The sequence below is a fragment of the Pocillopora damicornis genome, chromosome 11, assembly GCF_964200805.1.
Source record: "Pocillopora damicornis chromosome 11, jaPocDami1.2, whole genome shotgun sequence".
Lineage (NCBI taxonomy): Eukaryota > Metazoa > Cnidaria > Anthozoa > Scleractinia > Pocilloporidae > Pocillopora > Pocillopora damicornis.
This window is the reverse complement of record NC_142680.1, coordinates 11,383,582-11,403,948: the sequence shown is the minus strand read 5'-3', so window position 1 is coordinate 11,403,948 and position 20,367 is coordinate 11,383,582. Positions and strand designations below refer to the sequence as shown.

The 20,367-nt window shown below is 36.7% G+C and overlaps 1 protein-coding gene across 1 annotated transcript; it reads left to right on the top strand.

Annotated features, from left to right (window-relative positions):
* Positions 1-447: 447 nt before the first annotated feature.
* LOC149037522 (endoplasmic reticulum metallopeptidase 1-like) lies at positions 448-2,333 on the top strand. The gene is made up of 3 exons (XM_089187841.1): positions 448-563; positions 681-848; positions 1,807-2,333. The coding sequence occupies exons 2-3, from the start codon at positions 768-770 to the stop codon at positions 1,981-1,983; spliced, it is 258 nt and encodes an 85-aa protein (XP_089043967.1). The 5' UTR covers positions 448-563; positions 681-767; the 3' UTR covers positions 1,984-2,333.
* Positions 2,334-20,367: the final 18,034 nt, after the last annotated feature.

The window sequence follows — 20,367 nt, the reverse complement described above, 5'->3', positions numbered from 1 at the left end:
ATACAGGTTAGCCCCAGCATTTCATCAGACTTTCCTGACAATTTTTGTTTACCCATTTATACTCCTGTAATATCTTTATGTTATTATTTTGGTTGATTTTAGTTGATTTATCTTTTCAATATGTGATTTATTTATTTTGCTCACCTATCCTTGAATGTTTAAGGAGCACTTTCATGGCTACTTGATAACAAAGCTACAATAAACAATAGGTACCATGAGCCATCACACTTTTTTCTTTCACTGTTACTCCGACATCCTTATAGCATTTAGTTTGTGACACGTACTGGGTGATTTGTGATAATTGTTTCTTAGATCCCAATTATAGGAAAAGAATCCTGCATGAACCCAACTCTGAATTTATTTGATTACTATTCTGAACATTTAATATGACTATTTAGTTTAATTTTATAACTCTGTCTAATTGTGAAGTATTGCATTTGCAATCAGAAAATCTTGGTATCTCCCTGGTCCTCCACCTCAAGTCAAAACATCTCCAATGGAAGTGAAATTGCTACATAGGAAGAAACAGGATCAAGTTTACTCATTTAAATTCTCAATATCAGGTCAGGTTTCTCTCTTTTAACCCTTTGACCCCTTGAAGTGACCAGCATCTAATTTCTCCTTACATTATCATGTCATGCATTCATATCTTACCAGTGTCTGACTTCTAACTGCCTCAGGTCCTGATCAAATGGCTGTATATGTATCACCTGCTAGTGACGTAAATTTGCTGACCTCTTCCCTCGGTCCCCTTTTACCAATTCAAGATGGTGGAGACAGTTGTGCACTTTATTTACTATTCTCATGGTACTGATGTGGGGCCCTGGGAACTATCGCTTGAGCTTCTGGTGAGTCGGACAATTACAGTATTAATCATGCTTGTGATTAACAAATCAGACTCCCGCCTTGCAGTCGTCTGATTTTGTAAGCTTCTAGAATGTTCCAGAACATTTTGTTAATATATATATATATTTAAAGACTCACTTATGTGGTAGTTGGGGTAGTTATTGTTGTCAGAGCAACGACTGTATAGAAAGCTATACCAAGAGAGTGAGCAGGTCCTTATTATAAGTGCTATGGCATAAGTGTTTCTTCACCTGCGGGAAAATGAGGCCTTGAGTAACACAGCACTATAGTCTTTTAGAAATGTACACCTTTTAAACAGTGCAAGACTCAGTGTTGTTGTTATAGAAATGAACAATGCTTCATATTGTTGTTACAGAACTGAACAATGCTTTTAGGGTCATTACTCAAACATATTTCAGTTCTGACTAAATGACTGCTTTCTGTGTACTAGTCAAAGTCTTCATGGTGTTGGTGGAAATGAACACTGCATGAGTGATAAAGATTTCTCAAATTCACAAAACATTTGTGGGTCCAAAACAAGTTCATATCAAATGAACAATGCTTAATTTTGTTGTTGTCACTAGTACACATTTCTTTTCTGATCATCATCTTCATCATATTATTAGGAACAAACAGCACTATATTGATAAAGATTTCTCAAATTCATTACCCATTTACAGCCTGTCAGTTTCTTTTCAGTATTTGTTTCTTCGGCCAACATGACTCAGGATTTCTGGCAACAAGACTAAAAGTTTCAGGCAACTTTACTCTGGTTTTGGGCAACATGACTTTGGGCTAGTTGTCTTTTGCGTGACTTGACTTGAGCCCTGGTGAACCCCCTCCCCGACCTGACTCAAATATTCCCTTGGGCAGAGAAACATGGGTCCTGCAGTGCTGACACAAGCGCCTGCTCTCAGGCTAATGTATCCTAAGATTCTTTTAATTTAAATATCATTTCAGCCAAAAAGACACCTCCTGGCCAAGAGCAATCTGTTAGACTTTGCTGTGGCAGCTCATTATATTCACGGCAAAGAGTCATCTTCACCTTTCCTAAAAGAAGTCATGCAAGCTATTCCAGACTGGATTTTTGCTAATGACTGGGTGGACACATACAAGAGCTGGTCTTACAATACATAATTTCCTGTATTGCAAGAATGCATCAGTCCAAGACCTTCTAAACACTACTATGAAATACTGAAAACAAAATTTCAAGCCAGAAATTTGAAGAATTGCCCCCAATTTGAAACAGTTCACAGGTTGAAAATTATCATGAAGATTTTTACATTTTAGGGTGGATGACCTCAATATTATTTATCAGGATTATAAGAAAATTTGACGGGAAAAAATGAATGTGAAATAGCACATCATCAGAAGTCAGGCTGGTCATACATGAATCCAAAAAATTTTTAAAATCGCCTTAATTAATTTATAATGATTTTATCTGGAAATGAAATTCCAAATAAAACTAAGGAATCAAGAAACATAAAGTAAAGGATTGTTTGGTAGCCTGTAGTCTGTCAGCAGACCCTCAGTATAATGACCCCCTTTAATGCCAGAGTGCCGTAGGGCATATTGAGGGCATAAAAGCATAGCCCCCTCCAATATGACACTTGATATACCACCCTTCAACTTTTTGTCTTTTTACTGTATTGGTCGAGGTTATATCTCACAACAAACAATGCTCTAGGAGCTACAATGTAAGCTATAGTTTATTTGACAATTGGTTCATACGTCGGTGTGCGTTCATCGAGATATGAAGCACGCGGGAAGTTTGGAGAGCACGAAAGATGCGTAAGAGTTGCTCGAGGCGTAGCTCTAGCTTCTTGAGTGCTCTCTAAACTTCTCAAGTGCTTCATATCTCGATGAACGCACAGCTGACGTATGAACTAATTGTTTTATAACATTTGCATCCCGATGGAAAATTTTTTTCTCAAGGGATTTGTTTGCTGACGTCATGAGCGTGCACAATAGGAATATGAAGCACGCTCGCGCAATTGAATTTGATTACTAGCTCTGTTCTAATATAAGAGCGCGTAAATTCAATTGTGTGAGCGTGCTTCATATTCCTATTGTGCACGCCCATGACGTCAGCAAACAAATCCCTCGAGAATTTAGCACTCAATCAGAAAATAAAGTTCATTTACACGCATGAATTCACCTGTCAGTTTTTGACCAATCTAAGACAAGATCGTTTACAGCGTAGCGAAATGTTTTCCTGAAATAAAATTATCAACGCGCTGAAGCGTAGCAGAGCGATTATCGACCCTTTCACAACATTTAAACCATCGGGTTGAAAATGTTATAAAACAATTGGTTCATACGTCAGCTGTGCGTTCATCGAGATATGAAGCAAGCGGGAAGTTTGGAGAGCACGAAAGATGCGTAAGAGTTGCTCGTGGCGTAGCCGAGAGCAACTCTAGCTTCTTGAGTATATACCTATATACCCCATATGTATAAGGCAAACAAAATTTCAACCTTTTTTTTTTATTTTTCACTTTGAAAACTCAGTATTTTTAGTTACATCCTCCTCGCCTGTTTGTGTCGTTATAGCATACCCCTGAAAATACCTTTGAAATGATATATACGTGGTCTAAAGGTTCATCGTTCTCGTTTTAGAAAAATTTGGCATTTCCCTAAGGCAGTAAAGGGATAACGGTTTCCGCACGAGTGATTCTTTGCTTGCGGGAGAATATGAGGCCTTGTGTGACGCAATCCAGTCAGCAAGGGGTCTTGTACTCATTATTAATGCTAAACCCCCGTCAACTTCTCCCTGACATTTTTCAAACTTTCCTGTGGAAAGAGAAACGCATGTCCTACACCCTGTTCAAGCAGTTTAGTTAGAAAAATGGAGCATGATGCTAAACTGAGCGACAGTAGCGGCAGAGCGAAAAGAGGAAGGAGGTTTTGGATTGAGTTGGATAAAAGTGGAAACCTTGATTCTATTTTCGCTCTGCTGCCACTTTGTGCTGTTCACTATTGTGCTCTGTTTTTCCGACCGAACACCTGGAACAGGCTAATTGTTTTCAAATTTTAAGTTCTTAACCAATTTAAAAGGGATATAGCTATCACTCCTGGCTTTTACAAGCCTTTAAAGGAAAAAGCTGAAACGAGTTGGAACTCCCCCTATTTCCAGCGTAACTGGCATTTTTGCGTGCGCTTTGATATGTTAAACCAGGAGGAGCCTTGGAAACATGTGACAAAGCCATGAGAGGCTTGGAACAGGAAAAGTGGTTTCTCTGACTAAACCTCCACTTCTTATGGGGAGCCATTTGTGCCAATATCATCAACCGCTGGTGACAAAACTCAATCGTTAGTGCTAAAATATCAATCGCTAGTGATAAAATATCAATCGCTAGTGATAAAACTCAATCGTTAGTGCTAGCAACAACTCCACGAACTCCTTGTGACAGAAGAGACCTTAGGTAGACCATCCTGTCTACCTACCTCTCACCCTGACTTGAAACCGACTCAAAGCCCGAGTCTCCGAGGATGACGCAACACGCGCTTAGCGCGAAAAAAACAACAGCACAACTCTGTCGATTGTGACTGTGCTCGGCGCCTGATGGACAGCAAAAAACCCGTTTTCTTTAACTTCTCGATGCAAAACATTAATTAATTGCAAGAAAGCCTCATTTTTGGGGGTTAGAGCATTTATTGTAAGAGAAACTTAGTCCGACTCAGGACTGATCCTGAGAAAAAAATTGTTTATCTCTCTTGTATGCTACATGCGCCGCCGTTTGCAATTTGTACACAACATATTTTATCATATGAAAATCCGACAGTTTTTGTCCTGCGCAGTAAGCCATCAAGGCTTGATATTTTGAGAAAGTTCGATTTTTCAAGAGAAGATCGAACAACGAAATAAACCTTGCAATAATTGTTTTTAAAGCGGATGAATAGAGAGATATATGGGTCAATGTTTGCACATTATCTGAATGACTTCAAATTTGATTCCACCAGTAGTACGGTCACATGAATTTTCTCGGCTTGATGAGTTAGCAAATTTTGTAGGTATGGTTGGCTTTGTGAGCTCCGCTTTAATAAAATAAAATAGATATATGGGATCGGACGAGGTAAAAGTGATTGATGATAAATGGACTCTCCCCGGGGATAAAGTTAATTCTGTTCTCATATGGTTTCAGCTGGTTTGTGCTAATTTTAGTTAAAAGTAAAACTTGTCATTAGTAATTGATTAAAAGATAACAATCTTTTAGTAAGCCTTTTGTTCCAATAGCCTTGACAATTGGTCATCAAACGCTTGAATACGTCTATGTTTTGATAGTATGCCAAAACAGTACTAGCACTTTGCGCCTTCTGTGCGCCTCTCACGCTTTAAGTTCAATAGAAAATTACTCCATCACCGAAGAAACTCAACTTCGAAAGGTAAATGGACACTTACGTATTTTATTTTTTTTGTCATGAATGCATGGTGTGAGTATTGATGCGGCCTAGTTTTGCTGGTAGTTTTTCTTTAATTTTTCATCTTTCAAATGCGAAAAAAAAAACTTCAAGGAAGTTTTCCCTTTCACAGTGATGACATTTTAAACAGGCTAAGTCTTGCAAGTTTACAATTGTAGTAAATGAAAAATGACGAGTTCAGACCTGATAGTTTTAAAAGCGTGATGTATACCACTCAGTTTAAGATACAGCTGTCTAAGACAGCCGTAATCTTCACAAGAAACGTGACCAAAAATTGGTTTATTATTTGGTTGAAACTGTATTGAGAAAAAACATGGATAGTCCTCTGGCACCAAGTAGACTGAGCTTCCCTTTAATGTACCGTTGTTATCGACGTAAAATGACCCGTTTTAGAGAAAGAAGTGGTGGTAAAATATTCTGTGAATTTCCATTTTTGGAAAAAAAGAAATAGGACGTCTTTCCCATATCAGTAATGATATTTTAAAGACGTTGGCCTTGATACTTCACTTATATAATTTTGGAAAATCGGAAACGATAGATTCTGGGAGAAGATTTCAAAACGTGATGTATATTCGTCAGTTTTAGACAGTTGTGTAAGCCGGAATCTTCACAGGAAACCTGACTCAGAATTAATTCATTCTTTCGTGAACAGGTGGAGTTGAGAAAATATATATGTTCAGGTCTTTTGCTTCAAATCGACCGAACTTCCCTTCATGTACCACTTTTCATGAACACAAAATGACCTATACTAGAAAAAGAAGCCGGCACCTGATAGGGAACATTTTATGCCCATTTGAGATTTTATGGATTTGAAAAGAGGTGCGAGGTCTTCCACCCAGTTTTCTAATTAAAACGCATGGTGCTAAGAACTTTGCAAAATTCAATCATTTTAAAACATTTCCCATTTAGATCGCTGGCTTACTTCTGAAATAAGATATTCTCTTTTTTTTTTCTCAATCAGGGTGAGTGATACTTGATATTCTGCTTGCTGCTCCAGAGTAAACTGACATGAAGGTAATAAAACGTAAAGATGTTTTGCGTATGCGATCTAAATTTAGAATGTTGCTCCTTTACTCCAGGCTTACCTTCTTGAAAGTCGTCTTTCACGACTTGAAATCAATGATATGTCACCTAAATGAAGAGTTAAAAACAACAGAACAAGACCAAACACATCAAAACAAATCAAAGGCGGAAAACACACTTTGCACAATATTACGGGAGATATTTTACAGTTGGCCTCACATTTGTCTTTAGAAAAAGCAATACATTGAGGCATGAGTGAGACATTTGGCCACAAAATGGCTGGCAATTGTTTCAGGAAGTTCGGGTGATATCTAAAAAGCTCAATACACGGACATCCGATGAAAAAAAAAATTCGAAGGAGTGAATATTACTGTGCTCAACTGCTGTTCTCACGTTAACCTCAAGTTAGGTAAGACTCGGCTTTAATCATCAAGCTACAGGAACATATAAATTGAATAATAATAGAAGTGGCCCATATTGTACTCAGTTTTAGGCCTGAAACATAAATCGGCTAAGCTCTGGGATTTGCTGTTTAAATCTAAAAAAAAAAAAAGAGAGAGCAAACGGAACGAAAAGGCCATTTGTTAATGTTTTATGCAATCAAACGTGAGTTTGTGATACGGTGGATCTGAAGCCCATGTGCTTCTATGACGTATTTTGATGTGATAACCACTTTGCAGTAAAATTAGAGGAGCCAACAAGCGTGGTTTTAGATTGTCATTACTTAACCGGAAATTAACAAATTCAGTTGACGCCTCCATCTTTCAGTAAGTGTTCAATAATAATGTATTTATTTTAGTTATTTTTTTTTACCAACTAAAAACTACCAAGATTACACAAATGAAATGGATGTGTGTACGAGAGTTTATTATATCGCTGGCAGAGCCCGCGGGCAATATGAGGCGAATTCTGTGTTACAATTGCCCACCTGAGCGGGCCCATCTTGTCCGCAGGGAATTTCCCATTTTGATTCAGCGCAAGAAAAAAATTACTTAGAAAAACAACTTTCTTATGTTTGGATAATACCGGCGATAAGGTCGCAAAAAGCGGCAAAAGACAGTAAAAACACAAGATAACATAAATGATAAACTTAAACGATCCTCGTAGGTTTATTTTCTACAAACACAGGGGGCTTCCTTTCCAGTCTTTCGAAATGAATGAGTGTTGATTCTTAATAAAGCGATGATCTTTTTGTTTATCATGAATCCTTTATTGACTAAGCTTGTTCGGTCTAAATGGCTGGATATTAGCCTCATTCTTTTTCCGTGTTATTGACCTCGACTTAGTCTCGTCTATGAAAGTACAAGAAAGGAACTCGGCCAATATCTCGCCCTCGTGACCTCACACTTGTTCAATACCGCATATATAGGATAAACTAATAAGATTACCGTTTTTCATTGATACTAATTTTAAAAGTAATTTTATTTTCCTAAAGGGATGCCTCAGCCACAAATTGTTTTCCTATTAGTGATGTCATTTGGGGTACAATGCTTAGGTATGTTGACGCTTTATTCTTATGGCCTACACATAATGTGTTACAAGTCTTATTAGATGCCTCAAGCTGAGGAAACTCTTTAAGGTGGCCAATTTACGTTATAAACTAAGTTTATAAGAAGAATTATGGGTTGAGTGTCAGTTTATATGCAGAAAATGAAACTAAGCTATTGGTGGGAACAGGGTGTCGAGAAAAACAAGAATAAATTAGGTGAATGAAGAGCGTTCGCTGATACCGTGGGAATTACGAGTGAGCACATGGCAGTCTACGACCTTCCTTACAACTAAGCAGTTTCGAAAGCCGCAAAACTCTTGAACAACTATTTATCTTTCAAATCGGAACTCTTAATCCCCGCGGTATCAACGAATGCTCTTCAATCAACTAATGTATTCTTATATTAAAGTTCACACGGCAACCAGGTGGACAATCAGACATAGTTTGAAGCTACACTGGTTTGCAGATTTAATGAATGTAACCGAAGAAGTTACAATTCATAGACCCAACGTTTCGACACACCTGTCTAGTGCCTTCATCAGGGGTGATCTAAACGCTGCAACAAGAGGTCCTTTTATATGATCACTAATTAGCGGCCTTTTTTCTGACGAGGTGTAAATAGGCGTCAGGAAGCAGACCGCCATCGTCACGGTTTAAAGGAGCGTGGGCGGAGTTAATGTGCCAAGCCTCCAAACAAAGGCGCTGGTGGTAACGCCGATTAGTGGTGATAATTTTAGAATTATGTATTCTTATTTATCCATTTCCTGCATATAAACACACACGCAACCCACAATTCCTCCATTCTCTGTGAAGAAGGGCTAGCGCTCGAAAGTCAGCTTTGAAACTCTTTGCGGTGGCCAATTTACATTATCAACTCACTTGATAAAGCCAAAATTATCTTGTTCTACTCCCTCACCGACGCGGTACCACAGTTTCTTTGGAAACTGACCCCCTTTATCAAATGATAAATAGCATGGTTTCCGCAGGGCATTTGGGACAACTTCCAATTAAATACCACTCGCAGCTTCGCCGTTGGTGATATGAGTGTTGAACGCCCATGATTTTCAATTTTCACTAAAGAAGTAACGTAACGTCACTCACAGTCAACAGCAAGTTATCAGTAACGGTCCAATTAGAACGAAATTCAATACCAGCAAGGTCTCCCCTAGTAACACCCCAGAAATATAGTGGTGAGGAACTGCATATGCAATTATAATTTATTTATCGCTGACAAGAATTCTCAGCCCTTATTTCAAATCAAGAATTACTGTAATAACTGGAATTCTTGATAACGAACGTCTCTGAACGAATCAGGGGGAAAAATTCATTCAAAAATGTAAAAATTTTAGATTAGAGTGAAGTAAGTTCAACTTTGAAAATTATTATTTTTCTAATAATTATCTCATTTTCTTTCTCTTCCTGTGGAAATCTATAAACAAATCAGGAAGTAAGTGTTCTAATTATTTTATTCACTGTTAGGTAGGAATACATGCGCGTGGCATTTTCCTTTCAGTAGATAGTAGTTCTGACATTAATAACTGACAGAATTGATTAAAAATTCAAATGGTGTATATATTTCATATAGATTGATACTCTTATAAAAATCAGGGGCAGTCCTTCATCAAGGAATCTGCATGACTACTCGATGAACAAACAGATTGAAACAACTTCCAAGATGATTCTTTTCTTCATTAAAAAGTTTCATATTTTTTCCTTTTTACGTGTCTGCATGCTGTTATCCAATGTTGGAAATGAATGATCTTATTATCTACATATGAATGTTTTTATCAAACTCACAGAGACAGTAATTTAATTAGCAAATCTAAGCTTTGACCGAATCATAACTTTTAAGATAACTCTTTTCTTATATTGATAACTTGAATCTTCTTACTTTTATCAAGAATTCTATCAACGATTCTCCAAACTCTTCAAAAAAGAATCAAGGATTCTACTAATATGAGAATGAATCAAATTAACTTTTCAAATGATTACTTTCTTTTAATAATTAATAATATCCTTTTACTTTTCATGTGGACTTTGTGGAACGAATCAGTTTGTAAGTGTCTTCATACTTTACATAATGATTAATATGAAATTGGCTTGTTCCTTTTCGTGAGGATGTGGTGCAATAACCCCCATTATGTACAGTATTGATCTAAAGACATCCTCATAACTGATCAATCCTATAAAGTTATCACACCCATAAGAGCCCAATAGAGACGACAGATCATCAGTGATTTCAAAATAATACTATAATAATATGAGAAAAATTATTTTTCTTCACATTGTATTTATTATTATCATTTAAGTCCTGTATCAAGGATTCTGCCACCTCTTGAGTTTGAGAATAAAATTAACTTTTCAGATGATTACTTTCTTTTAATAATTAATATAATCCTTTTACTTTTCATGTGGATTTTGTGGAACTAATCAGTTTGTAAGTGTCTTCCTTCTTTACTCAATTGTTAATTAGAATGTGACTTGTTTACTTTTCATGAGGATATGGTGCAGTAACTACCGTAATATGCAGCATTGATTCACTTCTAATCACATCTCATAATTAATCCATCTTATGATGTTCATCATGTCCATGAGAGCCAATCAGATGGCATGGATCACCAGTGACTTCGAAATACTATCCCTACTGATATAATAAAAATGACTTTTCTCTACATTATATCACATTATATTTATTATTATCATTTAAGTCCATGATATATTCTTTGGTGCAAGAACATGATTACTTTAATCATAGCAAAAAAACCCTGATTTCCTTTCATATTAATGCTATCTGACCAGAAAAAAATTGGCTTAAAATATGAGCCTGGCTGTTTTTCTGATTTACATTACTTGTTTACATGATAGTTAATGAGCATCCCGTAGTGTGGTGATTTCATTTTACTTTCAAAGTAAGGTTGTTGTTTTTTTTAATTGAACCTTTTTACTTTGATTGTTTGCTAACTCTTCAATATCAAAATGAATGAAATTAACTTTTCTAATGATTACTTTTTTAAACAAATAATACTATCTCTACTTTTCATGTGGATTTTGTGGAACAAATCAGATAGTAAGTGACTTCATACTTTACTTAGCTGATTTATATTGATTTTTGACATCATGATATTTAATGAGCATTTGGTAGTGTGGTGACTTCATTTTACTTTCAAATTAAGGTTGTTGTTTTTTTTAAATTGAATCTTCTTACTCTGATTGAGAACTCTGTCAAGGATTTTGCTAACTCTTCAATATCAGAGTGAATGAAATTAACTTTTCAGATGATTACTATTTTTAACAAATAATACTATCTCTTTATTTTTCATTTGGTTTTGGTGAAACGTATAAGATCGTAAGTGTCTTCATACTTTACTTAATTGTTTGAGAGAACTTGGCCTTCTCTTTTTTATAAGGGCATGGTGAAATAGCTACCATTATATGCAGTATCGATCAAGTCTAAAGACATCCTCATAATTGATCAATCCTTTAAAGTTATCACGCCCATGAGAGCCCACCAAAAAGGACAGATCATCAGTGATTTCAAAATAATTAAAGAGAAATGACTCTTCTTCACATTATCTTTATTATTATCATTTGAGTCCTGTACCAAGGATTCTGCTAACTCTTGAGTATGAGAATGAATAAAAATACCTTTACAGATGATTAATTTCTTTTAATAATCAAATTAATCCCTTTACTTTTCATGTGGATTTCGTGGAACAAATCAGCACGTAGGTGACTTCATACTTTACTTAATAGCTGATTTATATTGACTTTTGACATCATGATGATATTTAATGAGCATTCGGTAGTGTAGTGATTTCATTTTCCTTTCAAATTAAGGTTGTTGTTGTTTTTAAATTGAATCTTCTTACTTTGATTGAGAACTCTTTCAAGGATTCTAACTCTTCAATATCAAAGTGAATGAAATTAACTTTTCTAATGATTACTATTTTTAACAAATAATACTATCTCTACTTTTCATGTGGATTTTGTGGAACAAATCAGATGGTAAGTGACTTATTATCATTTAAGTTCATGATATATTTTTTGGTGCAGGAAAATGAGCACTTTAATCATAGCAAAATGACCTGATTTCCTCTCATATTAATGCTATCTGACCAGAATAAAGTCAGTTTAAAATATGAGCCTGGCTGTATTTCTGATTTACATTACTTGTTGACATGATAGTTAATGAGCATCCCATAGTGTGGTGATTTCATGTTACTTTCAAGTCAAGGTTGTTGTTTTTTTTAATTGAACCTTTTTACTTTGATTGTTTGCTAACTCTTCAATATCAGAATGAATGAAATTAACTTTTCAGATGATTACTTTTTTTTAACAAATAATATTATCTCTTTACTTTTCATGTGGATTTTGTGGAACAAATCAGGTGGTAAGTATCTTCATACCTTACTTAATGGTTAACGAGAATGTGATTTGTTCCTTTTCATGAGGATATGGTGCAGTAACTACTATAATATGCAGAATAATAATATAATATCTGACCAGAATAAAGTCAGTTTAAAATATGAGCCTGGCTGTTTTCCTGATTTACATTTAATTGTTGACATCATAATGAGCATCCTGTTGTGTGGTGAATTCACTTTACTTTCAAAGTAAGGTTGCTGTTTTTTTTAATTGAACCTTTTTACTTTGATTGTTTGCTAACTCTTCAATATCAAAATGAATGAAATTAACTTTTCTAATGATTACTTTTTTTAACAAATAATATTATCTCTACTTTTCATGTGGATTTTGTGGAACAAATCAGATTGTAAGTGACTTCATACTTTACTTAGCTGATTTATATTGATTTTTGACATGATATTTAATGAGCATTCGGTAGTGTGGTGATTTCATTTTACTTTCAAATTAAGGTTGTTGTTGTTTTTAAATTGAATCTTCTTACTTTGATTGAGAACTCTATCAAGGATTTTGCTAACTCTTCAATAGCAGAATGAATGAAACTAACTTTTCTAATGATTACTTTTTTAACAAATAATATTCTCTTTTTACTTTTCATGTGGATTTTGTGGAACAAATCAGATGGTAAGTGACTTATTATCATTTAAGTTCATGATATATTTTTTGGTGCAGGAAAATGAGCACTTTAATCATAGCAAAAGGACCTGATTTCCTCTCATATTAATGCTATCTGACCAGAATAAAGTCAGTTTAAAATATGAGCCTGGCTGTATTTCTGATTTACATTACTTGTTGACATGATAGTTAATGAGCATCCCATAGTGTGGTGATTTCATGTTACTTTCAAATCAAGGTTGTTGTTTTTTTTAAATTGAATCTTCTTACTTTGATTGAGAACTCTATCAAGGATTCTACTAACTCTTCAATATAAGAATGAATGAAATTAACTTTTCAGATGATTACTTTCTTTCAACAAATAACACTATCTCTTTACTTTTCATGTGGATTTTGTGGAACAAATCAGCTAGTAATTATCTTTATACCTTACTTAATGGTTAATGAGAACTTGGCTTGTTCTTTTTGATGAGGATATGGTGAAATAGCTACAGTTCTATGCAGTATCGATCAAGTCTAAAGACATCCTCATAATTGATTAATCCTTTAAAGTTATCACATCCATGAGAGCCCACCAAAAAGGACAGATCATCAGTGATTTCAAAATAATACCATTATTAATATAATGAAAATTACTTTTCTTCGCTTTTTGTTATACTTTTCAATAATACTATCTCTACTTTTTATGTGGATTTTGTGGAACAAATCAGATTGTAGGTGACTTCATACTTTACTTAGCTGATTTATATTGATTTTTGACATGATATTTAATGAGCATTCGGTAGTGTGGTGATTTCATTTTACTTTCAAATTAAGGTTGTTGTTGTTTTTAAATTGAATCTTCTTACTTTGATTGAGAACTCTATCAAGGATTTTGCTAACTCTTCAATAGCAGAATGAATGAAACTAACTTTTCTAATGATTACTTTTTTAACAAATAATATTATCTCTTTACTTTTCATGTGGATTTTGTGGAACAAACCAGATGGTAAGTGACTTATTATCATTTAAGTTCATGATATATTTTTTGGTGCAGGAAAATGAGCACTTTAATCATAGCAAAAGGACCTGATTTCCTCTCATATTAATGCTATCTGACCAGAATAAAGTCAGTTTAAAATATGAGCCTGGCTGTATTTCTGATTTACATTACTTGTTGACATGATAGTTAATGAGCATCTCATAGTGTGGTGATTTCATGTTACTTTCAAATCAAGGTTGTTGTTTTTTTTAAATTGAATCTTCTTACTTTGATTGAGAACTCTATCAAGGATTCTACTAACTCTTCAATATAAGAATGAATGAAATTAACTTTTCAGATGATTATTTTCTTTCAACAAATAATACTATCTCTACTTTTCATGTGGATTTTGTGGAACAAATCAGCTAGTAATTATCTTCATACCTTACTTAATGGTTAATGAGAACTTGGCTTGTTCTTTTTGATGAGGATATGGTGAAATAGCTACCGTTCTATGCAGTATTGATCAAGTCTAAAGACATCCTCATAATTGATTAATCCTTTAAAGTTATCACGTCCATGAAAGCCCACCAAAAAGGACAGATCATCAGTGATTTCAAAATAATACCATTATTAATATAATGAAAATGACTTTTCTTCGCATCATTTTTGTTATTATCATTTAAGTCCTCTAAGATAGATATATTTTTTGCTGCAAAAAATTACAAAAAGGTAATTTCCTTTTATATTGATGCTATCTGATCAGAATGGAGTAATGTTACGGTATTTTCCAAACCGCCAGAAAGATACAACTCGTACAACTCAACTACTTTATTGACCAACGTAATAACTACGAAGCGATATCGACAACCAATACAATAACTATCTTTTTCACTTATCTACGGAGCGATATAAATGCTAATACAATCAGTATCCCTATAACTTAGAGCCCTTTACAAAAAATATCACTTAAATCTCAGTGCACTACCGCACAACTCACAGTTCTCTTGAAAATCTTTAACAAACTGTCGACGTCCGTAATTCTTTCTCTCACGTAGCCTTCCACACGGCTTTCAATTCCAGTAAACAACTCTGTCCGGCTCTCGCTCCTCTGGGCTCTTCGCAACAGCAGTTATAGCTCACTAAAAGGCCTATTTCTTTAAGCTAGCGTGACTCCTTATATATCTTTCGGAAAAGTTCTAGAATGTTCTAGAGATCTGTAATATTGTTATTTTTAGAAACATTACACTATGATTACATCATAACAAAAATATGCTGAGTCACGGTTCTAGAAGGTTCTCCTTAAAGTTCTCGCTTAGTCATCATGACTAAATGTTCTAGAAACTTCTTCGCTCTATTTTTAATAATTATGTAACGCAACGCACTCTAAAAAAACATGGGCGCTCTCCATAACACCCTCCCCCTTCGAGAAAAGAAAGTTTGCAAAACTTTCTTGCAAAGCTCAAGGTCTCGAGAGGCAGTCTGCAATAATATTATCCTTTCCTTTTATATGTCGGATGTCCAAGACATACTCCTGCAGCATTAAACTCCACCTCAACAATCGCTGATTCTTGCTCTTTAATTTGTGGAGAAATACGAGGGGGTTGTGATCGCTATACACAACAACGGGCAAACTTGAGGAACTAACATAAACTTCAAAATGTTGAAGAGCTAACAGCAGTGCTAAACATTCCTTTTCGATGGTGGAATAGTTCCTTTGACTTTTGTTAAACTTCTTTGAAAAATAACAAACCGGGTGTTCTACACTTTCATCATCCTCTTGTAACAACACAGCACCAGCGGCAACATCGCTTGCATCAACAGCCAGCTTGAACGGTGAAGAAAAATCAGGCGCTGTTAAAACAGGGGCACTCTGTAACATGGCTTTCAGCTCCTCAAAAGCCTTTTCACATTGGTCGCTCCAATTAAATTTCTCCTTCTTGCTGAGCAGTTTTGTTAATGGCTCTGTGACAGTTGCAAAGTTAGAGCAAAACCTTCGATAATAACCAGCCATACCAAGGAAACGCATCAGTTGCTTTTTGTTTTCTGGTCGCGGAAACTTGATTATGGCTTCGACCTTGGCGTTAACTGGCTGTACTTGTCCTCGTCCGACGACATGTCCCAAATACGTCACTTGTGCTTGGCCAAACTCGGTTTTAGAGAGATTGATTGTTAATTTGGCCTCGCTCAACTTCCTGAAGAACTCACGGATAGTTTCTCGGTGTTTCTCCCAGGTTTCACTATAGATGATTACATCATCAATATAGGCTTCACAATCCTCAAGGTTGGCGATGACTTTGTTAATGAGACGTTGGAAGGTAGCAGGAGAATTCTTCATACCAAAGGGCATGACCTTGTATTGGTAGAGTCCTTCTGGAGTTACAAATGCTAATATCTCCTTAGCGCGATCCGTTAACGGTACTTGCCAGAATCCTTTGAGAAGGTCAAATTTCGTTACATACTTTGCCTTTCCCAGCTTATCGATACAATCATCCATTCTTGGGATTGGAAAGGTATCTGTCTTAGTCACACTATTAACTTTCCTGTAATCGGTACACATCCGATAGCTCCCATCCGGTTTAGGCACGAGTATACATGGAGAACTCCAACTACTGCTGCTTGGTTCGATAAAATCGTTCTCCAACAAATATTTTACCTCTTCTTTGAGGTACTGTTGTTTTCTCGGATTCAGCCTGTATGGGTGTTGTTTAACAGGAGTAGCATCACCGACATCCACGTCATGGTAAATCTGATTTGTCCTAGATGGTACATCAGGGAACAGGTCACTATACTTTTCAAGTAGCTTCTGTAGGTCTTGACGTTGACCCTCTTCAAGGTGTGACAGCTTGGAGTCCAAATTCTTTAGCACATCGGAGTTGGTGAGTTTTGATGTGTCAGTAGGACTGAGATGACTACTACTAAACTCACTACTTAAGTCTTCGGGCTCAGAAATAACTACATTAACGTTTACGGGCTCTTTAACTACATTATTACCTCTCTCTAGGTAAGGCTTTAACATGTTAATATGACACAATTGCGTCTGCTTACGCCTATCTGGAGTAACTATTACGTAATTAAGGTTATTTAACTTCTTCTCAATAACATAAGGACCAAAAAATCTAGAATACAATGTGTTACCGGGCACTGGCAACAATGCAAGAACCTTTTGACCTGGCTTAAAACTACGTTCTACAGCGTCTACATCATACTTCTTCTTCATTAACTTCTGAGAAGAACTAAGATTGTCTCTAGCTAGTTCACAAGCTCTAAATAACTTAGTACGAAAGTCTGAAACATATTGCAAAAGATTAATAGACTCACTACCGCTTGACAATAATTTCTCCTTAAGCAGTTTAAGAGGCCCTCTCACAGTGTGCCCAAAAACGAGCTCAAACGGACTAAATCCTAGGGACTCCTGGACGGACTCGCGTGCCGCAAACAACAATAGGTGGATTCCCTCGTCCCAATCTTTCTCTGTTTGGAAACAGTAGACTCTCATCATGTTCTTTAAAGTCTGGTGCCATCTTTCAAGAGCTCCTTGACTTTGAGGATGGTACGCGGATGATCTATACTGTGCGATTCCAAGTTCGTGCATTACTTGTTGAAAAATACCAGACATGAAATTAGAACCTTGGTCAGACTGGATAGCGCTAGGAAGTCCGACCAGCGTAAAGAACTTCGTTAAAGCTTTGACGATAGTCTTGGCCTTGATGTTTCTCAGGGGTACGGCTTCAGGAAATCTGGTGGACGCACACATGATGGTTAACAAGAACTGATTTCCAGACTTCGTTCTTGGTAGCGGTCCGACGCAATCAACAATTACACAGCTGAATGGTTCTTGAACGGCTGGCAGAGGCTGCAGTGGCGCTTTTGGAATGGTCTGGTTTGGTTTCCCAACCATCTGACAGGCGTGACATGACCTACAGTATTCAGCTACATCTTTTCTCAGGTTGGGCCAATAGAAATTATTCAAGATCTTTCTGTGAGTTTTGTTCACACCTAAATGGCCAGCCAGGGGAGTCTCGTGTGCCATACTTAGAATGTCTTGCCTGTAAGTTTTCGGGACAACAATCTGGTACTTAACAGCCCATTCGTCCTCAGCTGGAACATCGAGCGGTCTCCACTTTCTCATTAGCACTCCATTCTTTGTAAAATAACAGGTGGGGTTCTGTGATACTTCGTTTTCACCAACGCTTCTTGAAAACAACGGCGAAATTTCTGGGTCTTCACGTTGTCCAGCGATGAGCTGAGAGGTCGACATCTTCTCAGACTGATCTGTTAGATTCTTCTCAGGTAGGATTTCTGTTGGCTCAGAAGGGGAGGGACTTGGCTGCTCATCCTCAAAAACTCGACTGATAAGGGTGTCCGCTAAGGCAATTTCTTCATCGCTGGTTTTCCTCTTCTTGCTCATGGCTCGCGTTACTACACATGCAGGATAAAGACCAGGAATTATCTTCTCGACGGGGTCTGGAGACTTTTCTGAACTAGGCTTCTCTGTAACGACAGCATTAATAACCACTTTGTCTCCTGCAAGGTCATTTCCAAGGATAAGATGTACTCCATCGAACGGCAATGTTGATTGTACTCCAACTTTCACAGGACCAAACACAAGATCTGACGACAGAAAAACTGTATGGAGCGGCACTGGGGTATACTCGGAACTGATTCCTCTGATTAGAACACTTGCACCAGTGGACGATTTCTCAGAAAACAACAACGTGTCGCTTAATAGCAAAGACTGTGAGGCTCCAGTGTCTCTTAAAATCTTGATCGGTACTGAATCTGTCATATAACGGGATAATGATACTGAGCCATCGTGAATAAAGGGCTGGAACATATCCATGACAGATTTAAACGAACCACTGACGTCATTTGTAGAGATTGTCTGGGTCTTCTCTCGGGAAAATCGCGGAGGTGTACATTCACTTTCAGAAACTGAAGGCGACGGCTTGGCAACAAATCCGTTGGGCTTCGACTCCATACCATATTTTTGCGCAGATCTCCACTTTTCTGGGCAACTGGAAATCAGATGACCTTCTTTTCTGCAGTAATAACAGGTTGGTGGCTTGATGGGCGTATTTGGAACAAACCTGTTTTGTCCTGGCGAGGTGGAGCTGGAACGATTTGTAAAATGGTTACCAGGGTTCCGTTTGGGAGGTGCTCCGTCATTCTGTTTACTCCGCTGGCTTCCAACCCATCGTGATGCGGAGGGAGGCTGAAATCTACTGTCAGGCTGACGGGGCTTTTCCACGAAGTTCACTTTGTGACTCAGCGAAAATTCATCTGCTAACCGTGCAGCGTCTTCCAACGTTTCTGCTCTTTGCTCGTTAATGAACGTTCGGACATCACTGTGAATGCACCTCTTAAATTCTTCAACTAATACCAACTGTCTTAACTTATCGTGACTCTTATCTACCTTCTGTGAATGACACCAACGATCAAATAACTGTTCCTTACTCCTAGCAAATTCTACGTAGGTTTGACTACGAACTTTCTCATGGTTTCTAAACTTTTGACGATAAGCCTCAGGAACTAACTCGTAACCCTTTAAAATAAGATCCTTAACTTCGTCGTAACTTACAGCTTGTTCTACACTTAACTGTGTATATATTTCCCTAGCTTTACCAACCAATACACTTTGTAATAACATAACCCAGTACTCTTTAGGCCACTTAAGACTACTAGCTACTTTCTCGAAGTGTAAAAAGTACTTATCAGCATCTTTTTCTTGGAATGGAGGCACTAACCTGATGTTCTTTGTAACATCAAACTTTTCGCTATGCTTTTCACTATCCGAGCTTAATCCTAATTTCATTTGTAGCTCTAACTTTTTCATTTCCATTTCATGCTGAAAAGCCAGTTTCTCTTTCTCTAGCCTCTCTTGTCTTTCCATTTCTTCTCTCTTCAGTCTTTCTTGTCTCTCCATTTCTTCTCTCTTCATCTCCATTTCTTCTCTCTTCATCTCCATTTCTTCTCTCTTCAGTCGTTCTTGCATTTCCCTTTCCTCTTTCTCTCGCTTTTCTTGCATCTCCAACTTTTTTATTTCTAACATTGTTTTTGACGATGTTTCTAACATTGTCCCTTCAAAAACCTCAGTATCCACTAAGTGGTTTACTATAATCTGTCGTATCTCATCCTTTCTCATTGCTTGCTTAGACTCTAACTCTAAGTGTTTTGCTAATAAAATAAGTTCGTCTTTCCTTAACGCATTAAATACTCCTTTGTCGGGACTCGACATAAAGTCTTCTGGATTAAACTTTGACATCTTGATATACTCTATGACTACTTAAGTCGACAATAACTTATCTTTAGAATACTCTACTATAACCTTTAATACAAAACTCGCTCCAAGACAATAACTCATATGCCAAATACTTCTGTAAAATTCGCTCCCGAACAATTACCTCTGCTCTAAATACACTTCCACAATATTCGCTCCCGGACAGGCCCCCAATTTCTGTTACGGTATTTTCCAAACCGCCAGAAAGATACAACTCGTACAACTCAACTACTTTATTGACCAACGTAATAACTACGAAGCGATATCGACAACCAATACAATAACTATCTTTTTCACTTATCTACGGAGCGA